The sequence below is a fragment of the Phacochoerus africanus genome, chromosome 14, assembly GCF_016906955.1.
Source record: "Phacochoerus africanus isolate WHEZ1 chromosome 14, ROS_Pafr_v1, whole genome shotgun sequence".
Lineage (NCBI taxonomy): Eukaryota > Metazoa > Chordata > Mammalia > Artiodactyla > Suidae > Phacochoerus > Phacochoerus africanus.
Window position 1 is genome coordinate 50,084,459 of NC_062557.1, and position 19,837 is coordinate 50,104,295.

The 19,837-nt window shown below is 42.1% G+C and overlaps 1 protein-coding gene across 3 annotated transcripts in view; it reads left to right on the top strand.

Moving 5' to 3' along the window:
* Positions 1–19,837, top strand: part of KIAA0753 (KIAA0753 ortholog) — a 55,952-nt gene that overhangs the window by 4,064 nt on the left and 32,051 nt on the right. For 2 of the 3 annotated variants that reach the window (XR_007132029.1, XM_047759364.1), the window contains exons 2-7: positions 1,572–1,731; positions 5,487–6,081; positions 8,997–9,103; positions 10,509–10,571; positions 11,311–11,526; positions 13,317–13,527. Coding sequence is in view for 2 of the 3 variants with exons in the window: in XM_047759364.1 (XP_047615320.1) it covers positions 1,636–1,731; positions 5,487–6,081; positions 8,997–9,103; positions 10,509–10,571; positions 11,311–11,526; positions 13,317–13,527 (1,288 nt within the window). In the remaining variant the exon portion in view is untranslated. Of the gene's footprint in view, positions 1–50; positions 872–1,571; positions 1,732–5,486; positions 6,082–8,996; positions 9,104–10,508; positions 10,572–11,310; positions 11,527–13,316; positions 13,528–19,837 lie in introns of those variants that run through there. The other variant, XM_047759365.1, reaches the window with a different exon arrangement.

Sequence of the window (19,837 nt, forward strand, 5' to 3'; positions counted from 1 at the left end):
GCTCTTTGGGAGGGAACAGTTTGGGGGGGATTCGTCCTGGGTTGTGGATGAAGGCACAGGCTCTTAGGGGTGTCTCAGGATGAGGAGAGAGATAGTTCATGGAGATGCCTCACCATATATGGGGTGACAAAGAGGTTTCCTGGTGCAATGGGAAAGGGACAGGTTGCAAGGAGAGGGGTGTCCCAGGACTTTGCAATAGGGGAACAGTTAGGGATGGGTGTCCCTGGACTTCATGTGTGCTTGTGTTTGTGTGCGTGTGTAGCATCACTCGGGGTATCCTAGAACTGTGGGGGTCACTTGGCTTTTTCCTGTTGGAGAATGGACCATTAGGCCTTAGGCATCCAGGGGGAAGGTACTGACCTCCACATAAAAGTCAGAGATGTCCTAGCTCCAGTTCTGCAGGCTCCTTCATTCTGCGGCTCCAGCCCCTGAACTGTGGTGACGTCAAGCCAGTTGGGATCACCTCACTCGTGTGCTCCTTCCATCTTCGCTTTTGATCATGTCTCTGCAGCCTTAGAAATAGGAGTCTTTATATGCCTACGGATGTAGCAGTCTTTAAGCAAGTCCAGTCTGCAATCCGTGGGTTTATTCAGAAGCTTAAATTAGGGATTTTTTTTTTTCTTTTCTTTTCAAATCTGAATTTCCCAGTTGAGTTCCTGTGGGATTCTTTGAGAGGACAGACTCCCTCTACATTTAACATTTAACTAGTCAGTTTATGGAAAATCTGCTTAATTCAGCAAATGTTGAGTTAAATTGTCTACTGTGCTCAAAGCACTGTGTTGTGGGAAATCTCAGAGAAGAGCAAGACAAGGCCCTTACCCTCGAGGAACCTTGTCTAGCTGGGAAGATGAGACAGATTCCTGTGAAATAGGTAAATGACAACACAAGCGACTGTGTGATAAGCACCTGAGTGCAGGGACAGTAGTGTCTATACGGAGGCACTCAGAATAGGGAGAGGCAATGATGTGTGTGTCGTTTACAAGACACTTTCCTGTCTGTTAAACCCTGTGTGTGAATATCAGGTGGGGGGAGTTGGGGGGAAATTGAAGGTGTGCAGAGATTAGTCAGCTGGGTAATGGCAGTTCCTGGCATCAGTCTAGGTATTCTGTTGACACAGGTTTACTTAGAGTCCTGCAGAGTTAGGTCCTTTTGGGCTCCCTCGAGGAGTAAAGCATGCTGCTTTTTGATTAGTAGTTAGGACTTATTAATGTAGGCTGTATATCCATAAACCTCCCCTGCTGGAAAGTGCTTGTTTATCAGAGCAGTGCTCTGGGCTTGCAATAATGTCTCACTGGCGACCCTTGAGATTTGAAATTTGGAATGAAAAGGGCTCAAGAGATAGTCATTAAGGTGGTGTGTCCCCCTCTTCTCTTGGAAGGTAAAGTTTCAAAAGCGTAGCTGCTTTTGTCCGTGGAAGAAACTGTCCTCTACCTGTCCTTCAGCTTTGGCTCTGCAGCGCGAGGTTGCTCGGCACTGCCACAACATCGTTCCATGAGCACCGCCTTGTGTTTTCCTTATTCTTTCCCTTTGTTTGAATACTGCTGGTCTGACAGCACTTTCTTTTCTCTTAGGCAATGATTTTAGGGGGGAGCTGTTGGCCGATGACTAAGCTTTCACTATTCTACGCCCTCTGCCATGATGGGGCCAGGCAGACCTGCCTCAGCCTGTGATCATCTAGCATCTAGTGTCCAGCTGGATGAGAGGAACGACCCCAGGAAACTTCAGACCCAGGTAGATTCGTTTTGTTTCTCTTTTCAGATTTCTGTTAGGAAACATTTCCAACAAAGAAAAGGACGAACACGTTTTAAATCACCTCTTAGATTTAGCCATTGTCACATCTTGGAAAACAGATAAAAAAATAATTCTCTAGTAGTATCGTATAACCAGCCTTTATTCAGCTTCACGCAGTCGTCCCCAAAACGTCTTTTCCTCCAACACTGTATTTAAGAGATTCTTCAAACATAGAGCAGACAGAATTTTACAGTGACCACGTAGATTCCATCACTGTTTCACCGTAGTTGTTTCATTGCATATTTATCTGTCAATCCATCCCTCTAGAATCCATTCTTCAATCCACCTTTTGGACTCATATCAAATAAATGGCCAATGGGAGTACGCTAAGTATTTGAGCATGTGTATCATACACTAGAATTCATTCTTTGTTTGCCAGTTTTTTCTTTTTTTTTTTTTTAAACTAATTAATTAATTAATTAATTTATTTTTTTGCTATTTCTTTGGGCCGCTCCTGCGGCATATGGAGGTTCCCAGGCTAGGGGTCCAATCGGAGCTGCAGCCACCGGCCTACACCAGAGCCACAGCAACGCGGGATCCGAGCCGCGTCTGCAACCTACACCACAGCTCACGGCAACGCCGGATCGTTAACCCACTGAGCAAGGGCAGGGACTGAACCCGCAGCCTCATGGTTCCTAGTCGGATTCGTGAACCACTGCGCCACGACGGGAACTCCAGTTTGTTACTTTCTAATACTGAGTAATGCCCGATGGAGAGCTTTCTAGAGTAATGGAAATATAGTCCAAATCCTGTGTTCAAAAGTTAATTGGGTTCATTTTTTTTTAACCCTCACTTTTGTTGAAAATTCTTTTTGGTTTGTTAGTGTTCATTTTTAGGGTTTTCCTTCGTCCTTAGGAATTGTATTTGTTCATCTCCCTCCCTTCTTCTCTCCCTTCCTGTCTCTGTGTGAAGCATGAATGTGGTTCCAAACAAACCTGTAAAAAAGGAACATCCAGTGGAGTGTTATCCCCTCCCCCATTCCCTCCAGCCTTTCCACCCAATTCTTAGCACACCCTGGAGACACCCAGTCTTATTAGCCTTTGATTTTTCTTTCCTGTGTTTCTTTTTGCACAAATAATCAGACGCATGTGTATTTTCCTATGAAGTATTTCTCTCCTTTTTTTTTTTTTTTTTTCCCCCTTGGCCGTGCCCATGGCACATGGAAATTCTGGGGCCAGGGATCAAACCTGCACCACTGCAGCAACCTGAGCCATAGCAGTGACAATGCTGAATCCTTAACCTGCTGAGCCACCAGGGAACTCCATTTCTCCCTTTTTTCCAAAGGTGGTATATTACAGGTACTCCTATTGCACTTTGCTCTTTTCACTGAACAGCAAATCTGAGAAACCCTCTGTGTGAGTTCACACGGATCTTCCTCGTCCTTTACAGCCTCATCTTCTCCTCTGTGTGAATAGAGCATGGTTTGCAGCGTGCTCCTACATGGGCATTTTGGTTGATTCCAATACTTTGCAGTTACAAGCACTGCAGTGGTGTGTGACCCTGCGCATATGTATTGTTGGGGTGTATCTTTTTTTTTTTTCTTTTTATGGCTGCACCCATGACATATGAAAGTTCCCAGGCCAGGAGTTGAATCAGAGCTGCAGCTGCTGGCCTGTACCACAGCCATGGCAGTACTGGATCCCAGCCGTATCTGTGACCCTACACCACAGCTCACGGCAACGCTGGATCTTAGCCCATGAGAGGCCAGGGATTGAACGCACATCCTCATGGATAACATTTGGGTTTTAACCCGCTGACCCACAATGGGAACTCCTGTTGGGATGTATCTTCAGGATAAATTCCTAGATGTGAGACTGCTGGGTCAAGAGGAAATCGTGTGCATGGTGTGTTGGGTGTTGCCCACGTCCACTCTCGGAGGTGAGCCTCCATCAGCACCCCAGAGAGGCCTGTTGCCCACAGCCTCCCGGCAGCTTGTGCTCTGGTACCTCTTAACTTTTGCTGACCTCTTGCTGCCTCGGTATTTTTTTAATTTGTATTTTTATGAGCTTGACTAACTTTTCATATATTTAAGGGCCATATTTATATCTTTTTCTGTTGTGGTTAATTGTTCATCCTGTTTTTACCATTTTCTACTGACTTTTGATCTTTTTTCATCTCCGTTTTTAATATTTCTTTATACACAGGGAACTCTTTGTATTTACAAATATTTTTTTTCCAGTTTTTCAGTTCTTCGACTTTGTTTATGGTGGGTTTTTTGGTTTTGTTTTGTTTTGTTTTTGGCCACATCTGTGGCATAGGGAAGTTCCAAGGCTAGGGATAGAACCCTTGACACAGCAGTGTCAATGCCAGATCCTTAACCTACTGCACCACCTGGGAACTCCTGTTTATGGTGTTTTTTAACCATAAATTTTAGAATTTTTTATTTTAATGTAGTGAGATTTATCACTCTCTTCTTTGATTGTATATAGATTTTGAGACCTAATGAGAAAGCCTTTCGCTACACCCAGATTAGAGAATTCAGTCATATTTTTTCCCTAGAACTTCCGTCAAATCCCCTAGGTGTTTTAGGTTATTTTACTTTGGGGGGGAGATTTCTCCAGCAAAGCTGTAAGTTCCAAGTACTATGCCTCATTCTCTGGACCCTTCAGATGGTAACCATGGCTTTTCTCTCTTACGGCTTCTACTTTTTTCATCTAAAATACTTTCTTTAAGTTTTATCACAATGGGTTTATTTTGCACTGACTCTTCATCCGCGTGATTATATCAGCACCTTTACTGTGTGAGCTGGGAGGCCATCTCCAAGAACAGGCACCTCAGCACAGGCCTCACTGAATCTGTAGGCATGGACTCTTCTAGAACTGGTTACCTGCCATTGACAGGTCCAGAGCCACAGGATTGCCTGCTCCCTCTGACACAGTAATCCCAGAACAGGATATTTATCCTAGGGAAATAATTTAAAGAAAGAAAAAAACCTGAATGCGTGGAAATAGTCATTGAAGTAATACTGGTATTAGTGGAAAACCTGGAACAATCTAAATGTTTCATAGTAAGGTTGTGGTTTGGTTAAGCGTGACAAAGCCATTCATTGGATTTTGGAAAATGCATTTGTGAAAAATAATGAAAACTGGGAATATGAAGCACGCCCCTATTTGTGAAGTGAAAAACAAAACCTATGTCTATCATGATTATAACCGACAAAAACTTAAACCTGCATGAGAAGGTGTAAGTGGCTCTTGTTGACAGCAAGATGTGCTCAGGTGCAGGTTAAAAGATTTTCACCTACCAGGTGAAAAATCTCGGGAAGACCTGAAGAAGGAGGGTCAGTGGCTTAGGTTCCGTGTGGCGCCTCTGTGGAGCAACTTTTAGGAGCTCTTGTAGTGAATTGTTTGGGCGCTTGCAGGAACCGGACGCTTTGACCCAGGGCCGACGTCCGGAACTGAGGAGCTGAGGGACGTGGTGGTTTTGTTTGCAGATTTCTGGTGGCGTTTGTGAGGAGGACCCCAGTGTGCTCTTGGTAAACAGAAGGATCACACTGGCGACCGGGTGGTTGGAGGGTAGACCCACGCGCGTGTGCTTAATTCAGGGCCGTGTGGAGTGGCTGATTCTTTCAGCCCAACAGAAAAGTATCTCTTAGCACTAATAGCCGTGTGGGTGAAGCTTGGTGATAGCCGTATACCAACTATGCAATATGTTGTTTTTCTAATGTGTGCTTACTTTTATTTATTTTTTTAAAGAACCAGCTGCAGTTTAATAGGAATGTGCCTACACATTCGAGCAACTTGGCAGTCCGCTACTCTTGCCCACATGGAATTAGAATTGAAAAACTGAAGCACTCGTGCAATGAGTCAGATCAGTGTAGAGACGGTCCTGACCTAAGCGGTTCTGTTTCGTTTTCTGTCGTATCAGAAGAGAGACTTAGCTATGCCGTCCACCTGGCCAAGAGGGATGTAAAGCGGAGACAGCTTGAAGAACACATAAAAGAACGTCATCTCGGGAGCCAGCCCCGAGTTGCCCAGCAGTGTGGACGCTCCAAGCATGACGTGTCTGCCCAGAGGCTGGAAAGGAAGGAATCCAAGAGGCGGGGCCGCCGCCAGCCGTCCAAAGTCGAAATCTCCAGCTCGGGAGCTACGGTCTACCTGTGCACGTCTCCTCCAGGGCTGTCGGAGCTCCCCAAGCCAAATTCGCCCCCCACTCGTGACCCAGGACTTCAGCCCCCCACCGCAGGGGACCACAAAAGCCTGTGTGAGCACAAAACCCTGTTGGAAGTTCAGCGACTCCAGAAAGAACTGAGCAGTTGCATCCAGAAAATTGAAGAGGTAACTAAAAAAGGTGAGAAAAATTGGACTCATGACTTTGAAAAGATGCCATGAGAAGGTATAGTTCAAGCACTCCCGCCCCCATCACATGCCATTTTCTCTTTCTGTCACTAGAATGAGCGCTTGTGACAAGACAGAGGGACTTTGAGTTTGACTAGTGTCTTTTTCTGAAGAGCTGGCCCTGCCCTAGCCCCTCTCTCCAGCAGAAGCACCAGAAACAGCCCCCTTTCTGTAGGCTGCATATGGTAAATCGACTGACTGAGGGCCCCGCCTGGTCATTGCCGTGCCTGCTGTCTGAACCTTAGGTCTCCTGGCACCAGAGAGTCCAAATTATCCTGGAATGTTTTGCTTCTTCATCCAGAAGTCCTTCTGGCAAAATTATTTTTTAATTGTTTTTAATTTGTTCAGAAAAGAGCATAGTACATGTACATTATAGATAAAACGGGTTCTAACTTAGGTAGTGTTTAGGTGAGTACACAGTAGGTGACAAGGGGAGTTATATATATAAATAAAATATGCGACCGCAGGGTAGAAAGGAAGGTGTATGATAATCATATACTGTTCTCAACAATTCTTCAGTGGTCTCTACCCCCTTGCATTTCCCTGGGGAGTAGAAGATGTATTCCACCTGAAAAATTTGGGGTTACCAGAGCTAACAAGTAGGGGAGTCACGTCCCGCTTTCAAACTGCAAGGAATAGGGAGTTAGCATCAAAAGGAGACACTGTTCTAGGATAATACATAGTCTATAATCATCTTTTGCTTTTTTTTTTTTTTGGCCACACCAACGTATGTGGAATTTCCTGGGCGAGGGATCAAACCCAAGCCACATCAGTGACAACCGAATCCTTAACCACCAGGCCACCAGGGAACTCCATCATTTGCATTTTAAAGTTAGGTCGTATATGCGTACATTCATGTATGCACACTACATAAGGAATTTAAGGTGCCTTACAAGAACAAATTGAACAAAATAGAACAGAAATATGTAAATGAAGATGTTTTGGCACAGGGAAAAATCAGATTTATTAGGAATGGATTAGGCATTTGTTTCTGAGCTTCCTCACAGTCAGCTAAAGAGGAAAATGTGATCAGTTGCAGACTTTACAAATAAAAAACAATTTCATAAGGAAAAACTTATTCCATGAGCTGAGGCTGGAAAGAAATTTCTCTGGTGGATCTTCATCAAGAGTATGTTGTGTAATATATCATGAGCAATTTAAAAACATCCCTACATCAGACTAACAGAAGTATTGTGGCTCATTTCTCCTGGCATCTCTCTCGGCTGTGGTCTGCGGCGTGGCTCCATGGCACAGTTTGGTAGAAGCCAGGTTCCCAGGGGAGCAGAGCCACGAGGCCCGCTGCTCGGTGATGGAGCCTCAGCCAGGGGACCTTTAGGGCGGAGCTGCTAAGACTCAGTGGGGAAGGACTGGGTTGGGTGGCTTTTTGTTCTTGTTGGTGTTTTAGTTTACATTTTCAGTCTGTCACAAATCAGTAGTTTGTAAGCTGTGATGAAAATGTCCTGACAATGGTAAATTGGCAGGAAACCTGTCAATGCCTACTTTGAATTTCTGCACATACCTCGTTGTGGACTGGTAGTGCTGACAGTGGCCCCGATGGGAGCTGCCCTCCCAGTAGCCCTAAGGTGCCCCCCGCGCTGCCCAGGGCAGCTCTGGAGACTGGAGGCACCTGGACGGTGAGTGATTAGAAGCCCCACCGGAGCCAGTTGGCACGTACAGTCATCTAGGTACGTGGACCCAGGATTTCTCCGTGCCGTGCAGCCCAAGCAAGAGAGAGAAACAGTTGGGCTTACAGGCTTCTAGGACACTGCGTCTGTATCGGCAGCTCCTAATTTCAGATTTTTGCTTTCTTCAAAGCAGCCTTACTGTTTTTACTGTCTTTTTTTTTTTTTGTCTTTTTGTTGTTGTTGTTGTTATTTTTTGGGCCGCTCCCGCAGCATATGGAGGTTCCCAGGCTAGGGGTTGAATTGGAGCTGTAGCCACCGGCCTATGTCAGAGCCACAGCAACGCGGGATCTGAGCCGCGTCTGCAACCTACACCACAGCTCGCGGCAACGCCGGATCGTTAACCACTGAGCAAGGGCAGGGACCGAACCCGCAACCTCATGGTTCCTAGTCGGATTCGTTAACCACTGCGCCACGACGGGAACTCCCTGTTTTTACTGTTTTTTAATGAGTAAATATTTAAAATCGGAATTTATCTAATACACTTTTACTGTTAAAATACCGCTTTCATCTGACTTGCATATTGGAATTTTGCAGAAGAATTTGTTTTGTATGAATGTATTTGAAAACCACTGACGAGAAGGAATGGATAGACTCCATATCCCTCAGGCAGTGTTCCAGAAGCAGTTTCTTTGAATGAATCATTTGAAAATGTGGAGCCGCAGTGTGTGTGAGAGTCTGCTTCTCAACAAATAGTCGAAGACTTTGGACACTCAAATAATTTTAGCCCTTGATCTTAATACATTTGAGCATGGCTTTCTCTTCTGGGTTCAAGATAAGAGCGTGTGAAAGAAATCTTGCTAGACATAAAAATAGGCCAGTAACTTTTTAAATTGAAAGCACTATAAATGTGGGCTCAATATAAGGAATTTTAAGTTAGTAAGAGATGCCTGACAGCAGATCAGGCTGTCCAGTGGGATTTGGTTCAGGAAAGTCCTGCCTGGAGGGTAGCTCTGTCTAGTCAGCGTCTTCACACCCCTTCCATCTCTGAGTCAGTACACACGCCCACTTGCTGATCCCTAGATGTTTGGCTGATGAAAACTGAAATTTTTTGCTGTGACAGCCTCATGCTTTTTCTTGAAACTAGAAATCTTCAACCTTATTATCCTTTTGAGTAACTGGAGTTTTTCTAAGTTTTGGTATATGATTTATAATCCATTTGGGGTGGGGGGGATGATATTTTCAGATCGCATGGAGGAAGCTTTGGATCCTGATGAAGAGCGGAGGGCCCGTGTCAGGAGGCAGGAGCAGGCTGTCCGTTCTGCCCGAATGCTCTACGTCCTCCAGCAGCAGGTGCGGGATTCAGGGAGGGCCCCCCCGCCTTGTTTTTGTCTTCTCAGGGAATTCCTGTTTTCTTTCTGTCTCAGGGATGCCAGCACCAGAGTATCGCACGTGAATTCTAATGCGTTTGTGAGGCTAAATTTCCTGAACATGCAGACAAATAATTCTTCTTTTCATCCTCTGCCTTATGTGTTTGTGCACTATGTGTTTATGGCCAAGCTCTTAATATACTGATTTTTTTTTTTTAAACTTTTTGGGGTCATAGACTTTAGAGACTCTATTAAAAGCTATGTGTCTTTTTCTTAAAAAAAAAAATACATACTACAGCATATATTTTTTGCACACAAATTTAAGTGGATCAGTTACCCGGAAACTCTTGGTCCCCAGTAATTTCAGCCTTAGAGGAAAGGGACCTTGTTAGTTTCCCACCTGTCTCATGTTTATTGTGTACTAGAAGCTTAGTAGATAGTTAATAGTTTGTCTTTAAGAATAAAGAATGTGTTAAGTGTCTTTCAGAACACATTTAGTGGCTGGTAAACAGATATTTACATTCTTTACATTGTGGGTGTATACATATATATATTTTTAATATTATATATAAACACACACAAATATATATGTGTGTGTATGTGTGTGTGTGTGTGTGTGTGTGTGTGTGTATTGCTTTTTAGGGCTGCACCTACAGCATATGGAGGTTCCCAGGCTAGTGGTCCAATTGGAGCTATAAGCAGCCGGCCTACACCACAACCACAGCAACATCAGATCCCTAACCCACTGAGTGAGGCCAGGGAACAAACCCTCAACTTCATAGTTCCTAGTTGGGTTCTTTAACCACTGAGCCACGACGGGAACTCTGTGGGTAGATTTTTTAAAAAATGTTTGTTTGAACTTTAATGCCTTACTCATTCGTAAGCCTTGAACGTGTTTCTGAGTCACATGTTAGCCTTATTGCTGAGCCCAAAGCTGGACTCTTTCATTTAAAAGGTAATGCCTGAGTTAGATTTTGTTCTGTGTTATTTTAGTCCTTACTCTGCACTGCTGCCTTAGAGATTGTACTTAAAAGGTTTCGTTGGTGCTCTGTAATGTAGAGGGTGAAAGCTGAATTCTTGAGCATGACACTGCAAACTTCCTGGTCTGGCCCTCCTACCTTTCCAGAGTCACCTCCACCTTTGCTCTTTCATGTTAAATTCCTCTTACATTGGGGACCAAGGGATGAAGGTGAACCCTGGGCTCTAGTCACCATCTTGAATTGGAAACCAATAACTATTTTGGGGGTGCGTGAATGAAGAGCCTGTCTCATTTTCAAGTGACTTGAATTAATAATGATTGTATTTGGACAAGACAAGATGTATCCTCTTCTACAAAAAAGATCAATGGAAAGGTACGAAGTTTTCATTTTTCCCCCTTTACAAAACAGGTGAAAGAAATCCAGGAAGAATTGGATAAATTGAGTCCACATAAAATTAAACACACTAAGAAGGTATGATGCAATTTAATTATGATTAAGACTTACTATTTATAAACTACTTTTCCAGTGTTTTGTTAGTATTATGTGTGGGTTCTCTGCACTAATGTTGCTTTCAGTTCTTGTAGAAACCTCTTAGGGAGTAAGTACCTTAAATATTCAGAGTTTGGGGTCACCTTCTAAGAAACTGAGCATAATAGGGAAAAGACTTTGCCTTTAGAAAACCTTTAAACCTGGGGTTCCTGTCGTGGTGCAGTGGTTAACGAATCCGACTAGGAACCATGAGGTTGCGGGTTCGGTCCCTGCCCTTGCTCAGTGGGTTAACGATCCGGCGTTGCCGTGAGCTGTGGTGTAGGTCGCAGACGCGGCTCTGATCCCGCGTTGCTGTGGCTCTGGCGTAGGCCGGTGGCTACAGCTCCGATTCGACCCCTAGCCTGGGAACCTCCATGTGCCACGGGATCGGCCCAAGAAATAGCAAAAAGACAAAAAAAAAAAAAAAGAAAACCTTTAAACTTTACGATTCTCTTTACTATGAAAAAGTTTTCATAGTAGAAATAGTTCTTTTTTAAATTTTTTATTACTCAAATGAATTTATCACATCTGTAGTTGCATAATGATCATAACAATCTGATGTCACAGGATAGAAATAGTTCTTATATAGAAAGAAGATTGGCTGTAAATGTTCTTGAGGGTTGGGTTACTTGTTTAGAAGTTCTGAATATTGAAATAACTCTCATATCTCATTTATTGACAGTCCTGGGCAGTGTCCAGGCTGGCAGCTGCCCATCGAGGAGCCATTCGGGCCTTACAGATGTTTGTTACTCAGTTTACCGACCGGGGGGAGCACCCACTTCCTGCTCGGTGCAGGGAGCTGGGCAGCCTCATTCGCCAGCTTTCACTCTGTTCTGCCAAGTTGGAGGCCGATTCTTCTGTTCCTGATGTGGTTATAGATATCCTGCAACAAATCGAGGTATGAACTTGACTCCAATTTTCATATAAAGTCAGTCCTTCCTCCTTCCCTCCCTCCCTCCATTCCTCCCTTTCCTTTCTTTTCTGTACCCACGGCATCTGGAAGTTCCCTGGCCAGGGATTGAATCCGAGCTGCAGCTGTGATCTACACTGCAGCTGCTGCATCACTGGATCCTTCAGCCACCACCCCAGGCCCAGGAATGAACCCACTCCTAACTGCACTGCTGTGATTTGCAATAGGTTTTATTACTACTATTTTGCAGATTAAAAAAAAAGTCAGAGACATGACATAATTCAAGAGCTGGGGACCAACTCGTGTCTCCCAAGTCCCTTGCCACTGTTATTTCCTGTGCACCACCCATTCTCATTCACAAATAAAATGATGACCTTTATGTTCCTGTGACGTAGTAAGTAAGCTGTGAGCTGCGGAGGAAGGGGTGCTGTGGTGGGGAGAATCCTGGACTCAGTGACAGGCCGGTTCTACCAGTAACCAGCCTTTGGTGATCCTTAAGGCCCCTTCTGCCTTTGCAGTTTCATTACCCAGCAGGTATGTTTGTGATTCGCATTGGTTACATTCGGGTATGTTACTGTCAACTGGAGACCTTTAGATGGCATATCCAGGCACATGGTGCTTTATAAACTTACCTGTAAGAAACACTTGTTGGCCAGATGATTTCATTTACAGGACATATCTTGATAATCTTAGAAAGGATCTCTGGAGATAGAATCCCTTTCCCAAATTTTGAGCAAGAGTACCTTAACATGATATATATATATATATATATATATATATATTTGTCTTTTTTTGCTATTTCTTTGGCCGCTCTTGCGGCATATGGAGATTCCCAGGCTAGGGGTCTAATTGGAGCGGTAGCCATCGGCCTACACCAGAGCCACAGCAACACGGGATCCGAGCCGCGTCTGCAACCTACACCACAGCTCACGGCAACGCCAGATCGTTAACCCACTGAGCAAGGGCAGGGACCGAACCCGCAACCTCATGGTTCCTAGTCGGATTCGTTAACCACTGCGCCACGACGGGAACTCCATGATATATTTTTTTAAGCATAATGTTTATCTCCTTTGCATTTCAAAATATCCAGTAGTGCAAGAAATGTATTCTTTCTGGTCGATGTGTACTACACTGTCTGACAGCTTATTGTTTTCCTATTGCCTTGTTGCCATTTAAAGTAAATGTCCCTGGCTATGTTCAGTTGTCCTTAGCATACACTGACCAGAGGGAGACTGGGCCTTGCATCCTGGTGATGAGCGAGTGGTACCTGTTAGAGGTCATGCCTCTCCTAGAAAGAGGGATGCACATCTCCCCCCTTGTGGTGGGTGAGTGACCAAAGCCACTGGATAGCCCGTTTCCTTTAGTTTATGAAAATGTATATTAAATATAGTCTGTGTGCCCACTTAAAAGACTGCATTTATGGGGTTTTCATTGAGAATTAAAATGCTTATATAGCATATAGGATTATATTCTGAAGACTGCAGTTGGTTTTTAAAATGGTGACTCTTAATTTTAGAATTTGAATGCTTTTAAAAGTAGTCATATTCTTTTTTTTTTGCTGTTGGTTTTGGTGAGCTAAACATGTAAAAGAACAGCAGCATTCCTTTTATGAATTGGATGTCCTAAATAACCAAGTTATAAAATTAAGTGACATTTCATTAACAATGAGAGATGAGCCATTTAATAACACATTTCTCTGGGGTCCCCATTTTCAGTTTAGTGATTGAAACTCCGACTTCTATGAAATAAACTGAGAATGATTGACTATTTCATGACAGGCTTTGGAATCCCTCCTGGAAAAGAAACTGTCACCAAAAAAGGCGAAGCAATGTTTCAGTGAAATTCGGAGCAGATTTCCCGTTGGTACCCAGAGGGCCTTAGACAGATGGCGAAGCACATCCCCAAAGAGTGAGAGGAGGCCTCTTGTAGCGAAGGAGGTATTTCTACAGGAAACAAGACGACCTCCAGTAGCAAAGAAGCTTCTTACTGGTATGTGTCCTAAAGCGTTTTTTGCAGGATACTTTATTCTTTGAAATTGTGTGGACTGTAACAGTTGCTGCACTGGGGAAAAGGTTCAGGTTTAAAACCTAGTCCACATCCTAGGTGCACTTGAACTAGGATCAGTGAACAGCAACCAAAGTGCTTCTTTAGGATGGAGGCAGGAGTATTTTTCCACAGAGGAGGGTGGATAAAGTAAAATTCCTTTTTCCTGCATCATAGTGGGCTAACCAAAGTAAATTCCTGCAGAGTTGCAAGTTAGAACCCAACTTTTTTTTAAAAAGTTTTTTTTGTTTACCTTTTAATAATATGTATATATATATATATATATATATATATACACGTATGTGTGTATATATGTATATCTTTATACACATATATACACACACATTTGATTGATATCTATGTATTTTTTATATAGGTAATAAATACTTATTACTCCAATAAGTGGAATCGCAAGTTTCTGTGGTGTGCACACTTAAACAGATACTGTCCACTTGCCCTTGAAAATTATCATTGACCAGCAGTGACCATCAGTATATATTTCCCCATGTCCTTGCCAAGTACTTTATATAATGAAATTAAAAAAATTTTGGTCTCTTGTTGGAAAATTGTGTCTTAACCGTTGTATATTGCATTTCCCTGATTCCTGGTGGGAAGATTATTTTTTCATGTGTTCCTTAGCTGTATTTACTCCCTCTGCTGTGATTTATCTGTTCGTATCCTTTGCCATCTCCCTGCTGGGTTCTATCTTTTGCTGATGGATGTTTAGAAGTTCTTTATATATTTTGGATCTTAATTCTTTTCTGGTTTACATATGTTGCAAATATTTTCTTTTAGAAACTTAATTTTGAATTTTGTTTATGGTATCTTTTCTGGCACCGAAGATTGCAATTTTGTAGGCAAAATCATCATTCTTTCCAACATATTTTAATATTTTATGAGGCAATTCTTCCCTCTTTGTTCTCCTTTTCAAAACTTTGCTGATGATAATTGCTTATCTTCAGAGGAATTTAGAATGAGCTTGTCAAGTTCCATAAAAGATGCTGCTGGAAGATTCATTGGTATTACATTGAGTTCAGAAATTAATTAGGGGAGAAATGACATCTTTACAATATGAAATAATCAATTTATTCATACCCCTTTACTATCCTTTTAGTTGAATTTTATAATTTTCTACTTAAAGGAATTCTCAACATAGGAATTCCAAAATTCTTGCCATGTTTTTTTTCCGGTTTTTGTATTTTATCGTTTTTATTGCTGTTGTGAATGGGATCTCTTTTTTAAATTACATTTTGAAATTGGTTATTGCTACTTATATGGGAGCTGTTGGATTTGTACATTGCTCTTATATCTGACACCTTGCTGAAATCTTTAATTTGTTATGGGACTATATTTCATTGGTTCTGAGGTATACATTTGACTATTTCTGAAATTAGGATGCATTCCTAAATTGATGATATCTTAAAATTATAATATTTTAAAATTTCCTATTGACAACATAAAATAATATATCTTTTACCTGATATTTCACATTTAACAAAATAAGAGATTATATTCATTTTTATGTATTTTTCCAGATAAACAAGCTCACCTATAAATAAGTTGTTTTGCCTCTCTTTGCAATTTTTATACCTTTCTTTTTATCTCTTTCTGCTTTACTGAATGGATTTTAATTCAGGATAATATTGAATAATAGCTGTAATTGTAGACAACTCCCTCTGTACACACACCCCCTTTCCCAATTTAAAGGGAATGCTTTTTTATAGATGATGCTGACTATGGATTTTTGGCAAATCTGCATGTGAAGTTAAGGAAATTTTCTTCTGTTTCTGTTTTGCTAAGAGATTTTCTTTTCCTCCTTTTTTTTCCTCTTAAACTGACATATACATTGACAGCGTTTTGAAATAGCTTTAAGATTTTAATATTTAATTTTTAATGTACCACTTATATTTGAGTGTGGACAAATCTAGTAAAGTAGTTTTCCTTTTTTTTTTTTGTCTTTTTGCCACTTCTTGGGCCGCTCCCGAGGCATATGGAGGTTCCCAGGCTAGGGGTTGAATCGGAGCGGTAGCCCCCGGCCTATGCCAGAGCCACAGCAACGCGGGATCCGAGCCGCATCTGCAACCTACACCACAGCTCACGGCAACGCCGGATCGTTAACCCACTGAGCAAGGCCAGGGATCAAACCCGCAACCTCATGGTTCCTAGTCGGATTCATTAACCACTGCGCCATGATGGAAACTCCAGTTTTCCTTTTTTTGATTGAAGTGGAATGTATAGACCAAAAGAGTGCACAATACAAATTTACAGCTCAGCTATCAGCAAACATTTGTGTCTGACAATCAGCCAAGTCAAGAAACGGAACATTGCAAGCACTTAGAAATCTCTCTCTGCTCTCCTCTTCCAACTCTGTCCCCTCTCATTCCCCCTGTTAACTATCATTCTGATTTTTAAATATTCTCCTTTGGTTTTGCCTGATTTGGTACTTTATAAAGACAGAATCACACAATAGGTATTTTCTTGTGACTGACTTCTTCCACTTAACATTTTGTGAGATTCATCTGTTCTGTTTGTGTAGCTGGGATTTGTTTGTGTTCATTGCTGTATTCAGTTGTTTGAATATATGGCCATTCATTTATCTATTCTGTGATTGTTTTTGTATGTGTCTCTTGTGTGTGTGTTTCTGTTGGATTTATGACCAGGAGTATAATTGTTAGGTCATCAGGGTACATATTTGTTCAATTGTAATAAAGGTTTTTTTGGGCGAGTTCCCATCACGGCTCAGTGGTAACAAATCCGATTAGTATCCGTGAGGATGTGGGTTTGATCCCTGACCTCGCTCAGTGGGTTAAGGATCCGGCATTGCTGTGAGCTGTGGTGCAGGTCACCGACAGGGCTTGGATCCCATGTTGCTGTGGCTGTGGCCACAGCTCTGATTTGACCCCTAGCCTGGGAACTTCCATATGCTGCAGATGCAGCCCTAAAAAGCTAAAAAAAAAAAAAAAAGGACTTTTTTCAAAGTAGTTTTATCCTTTTATATTCCAATAAATCATATATGAGAACAGTTGCTACACATCCTTGCCAACACTTGTTATTAAGTTTAAAAATTTTAGCCACCTGGTTGATGTGTAAGGCTGTCATTGTGGATTTAGTTAACATATTCTGGGTGATTAGTGGCAAGCACTTTTTCATGTATTTATTGACTGTTTACAGGTTGTCTTTTGTGAAGTGTCACTTCTGGTCTCCGGTCTGCTCCTCCCTCCCACCCCTTCACTTTCTTGGTTTTTGTTCCTTTTTTCCTTTCCCTCTCTCTCAATTTTCTTTTCTTTTTTAAAATTGATATGTAGTTCTTTGTAGGATCACTCTGTTTATGGACCCTTTCTCAGTCACCTGTAAATATCCTTTTCGACATAAGATGTGATTTTTAAATGTTGCCACGGTGTCTTTCGATGGATAGAATTCTTAATTTCACTGTAACCCAGTGAGGTAGTCTCTTCCTTTATAGGTGTTTTTGTATTGTTTTGTTTTGTTTTTGTATCCTAATTGAGAAACGTTTCCCTTTGCCAAAGTTAAGATATTTTCCTATGTTATTTCCTAGAAAACTTTCGTTTTCTTCCAGATGGAGATCCACTCTTTGTTAAAATTTTTCTTTTTTTCCCCACAGTGGTGTACAGTGCCACTTTTGTCATGAATTAAATGTCCACATGTGTGTGAGTCAGTTTCTGGGTCCTCTGTTCTCCACTGAACTAATTGGTGGTTCTTATGCTAGTGTACGCTGTCATATGTAATTATTCCAAAGCTTAAGATCTAGTAAAACAGCTTTTGCCGTCTGTCCTTTTTCCAGACTATCTCAGCTAATCTTGACCCTTGGTATTTCCATAGAAATTTTAGGATCAGAATTTAGTGATTTTCCCTCAATTCCCCCACTGTGAACAACAACAAACAACCTTTTGGAATTTTGGTGAGGAATTGGTATCTTGACAGTATTGAATTTCCCAATCTACAAGCAGGGTATATCCCTTCGTTCATTTAGGTTGTCTTTAAATACAGTCAGTAATTTGTGTGTGTGGTTTTGCTCATCTTTAATTAGATTTATTCTTTGGTATTGCTATTTTCAGTACTCTTATAAATGATGCCTTTTTAAAACTTTAATTTCTAGTGTATATTTGGATATATGTATTGGTCTTGTATCTAGCAACCTTGCCACGCTAATTTATTTCTAATAATTTATCTGTAGATTATTTGTGTTTTGTAATGGATATAGTCATGTCATCTGTGAATATGATCATTGGTTTGTTTCCTCCTTTCCAATCTTTATTCCTTTTGTTTTCTTTTTCTTCTATAGTTTTCTGGTTTTATTTACTTGATCTATAGATGACTGATATAAAGGTATGTTAAAGTTTCTTGTGATACTTGAGACATCTAAGATTTCTCACTGTGTTTCTTTTCATTTTTGTTTTGTACAATTTGAAGTTGTGCTGTTAGATGCGTAAGAGTTCCTGATTGGTAAATCTTTTTTGGTGGGTTTTATGTATTATTATTACTAAATAACTCTTTTTAATGTCATTTACTTTGGATTCTGTTTTGTTTGATACTAATATTGCTTCATCTACCTTATTTGTTTGGCATTTATCTAGAATAATGTGTTCCACCCCTTTATGTGCAGTCTTTCTTTGCTGTTTTATTTTAAGAATGTCTCTTGTAAAGAGTTGATTGTTGGTGTTTTTAACTCTGCTGTAGAATTTCATATGTAACCTACTGAGATTAATAACGCATTTGAACTTCATTCTACCTTACTTTATGTTTTCCATTTGCTGCTTTTTTCTCTGTTGTAGCTTACCAAGTTGTTCTTGTTTCATTTTGTTTCCTCTACTGATTTGGAAGTTGTAGATCAGTCTGGTTGTCATTGATTTATTTCTCAACCTGCCGCTAATCCTGTGGAAGCTCTGTAACTTAATGCACTGCCTTTATCATGAATGTCACGAAACCTGGCTTCCCCAGTTACTGTTAGAGATTTACTCGCTGTGGTGTGGCATTCTCACCCCTTCATGGGTAGTCAGGGAGAGCTAATAGAGCCCCTTCTTTTTTTTTTTTTGTCTTTTTGCTATTTCTTTGGGCCGCTCCCGTGGCATATGGAAGTTCCCAGGCTAGGGGTCGAATCGGAGCTGTAGCCACCAGCCTACGCCAAAGTCACAGCAACTCAGGATCCGAGCCGCGTCTGCAACCTACACCACAGCTCACGGCAACGCCGGATCGTTAACCCACTGAGCAAGGGCAGGGACCAAACCCGCAACCTCATGGTTCCTAGTCGGATTCGTTAACCACTGCGCCACGACAGGAACTCCTAGAGCCCCTTCTTTCCAAGCGAAAGGCTGCCCTTTGCCAGCCTTTTCCTCAGGACAGGTATGACGTCTCTTTGCCGTCACATCCTCTCCAGTAGCCCGGGGGCTGGCATGGTCGGGCACGTCAGTGAGAGACTCTGGGAGGAAGTGTGATAAACCAAGAAAAGGCTTCTGAGCAGGAAATCACAGCCATTTGAGTTCTGGGTGTTGGGAACTCAATCGTGTTACTCTGGAGAAAAAGTAGAGAACTTTCCAGGCCTGCACACAGAGATGTGTTTCCTAAATGAGCTAAAAGATGAGGGGTGCCCATAACTGAGTGGCCAAAGATGCGGAAGCAGCTTCAGAGAGAGAAGCTGGGAAGTGTGCTAATCTGAAACTCAGCATGGGCACCGGTGCGGGAAAGCAGGAAAATGGACCACATGGGAAGGCAGGGACCTGGAAGACCTGGCTGTGGTCCCACCTCTGCCAAGTTTGTGATCCTGGCTTGATGACGTAATCTCTCTGAACCTATACTTTTTCCATCTGTGAATGGGGGTGTCACAGGCAGATCGTCTTTATTGTGCTTCACAGATACTGCGGTTTTTCCAGATTGAAGGTTTGTGGTAACCCATGTTTTAGCATTTTTTAGCGATAAAGTATTTTTTAATTAAGGTATGTGCATTTTTTTTTTCTTTCTGTTGCCATACCTGTGGCATATGGAAGTTTCCAGGCCAGGGATTGAATCAGAGCTGCACGTGGGCCCTACACCACAACTACAGCAACCCTGGGTCCAAACCATATCTGCAACCTAAGCTGCAGCTTGCAGCAACACCAGATCCTTAACACACTGACCGAGGCCAGGGGTCAAACCCACATCCTCCCAGAGACAATGTTGGGTCCTTGACCCACTGAGTCACAAGCGGAACTCCTGTATGTGGTTTTTTAAGACGTAATGCTGTTGCTCACTTAATAGATTA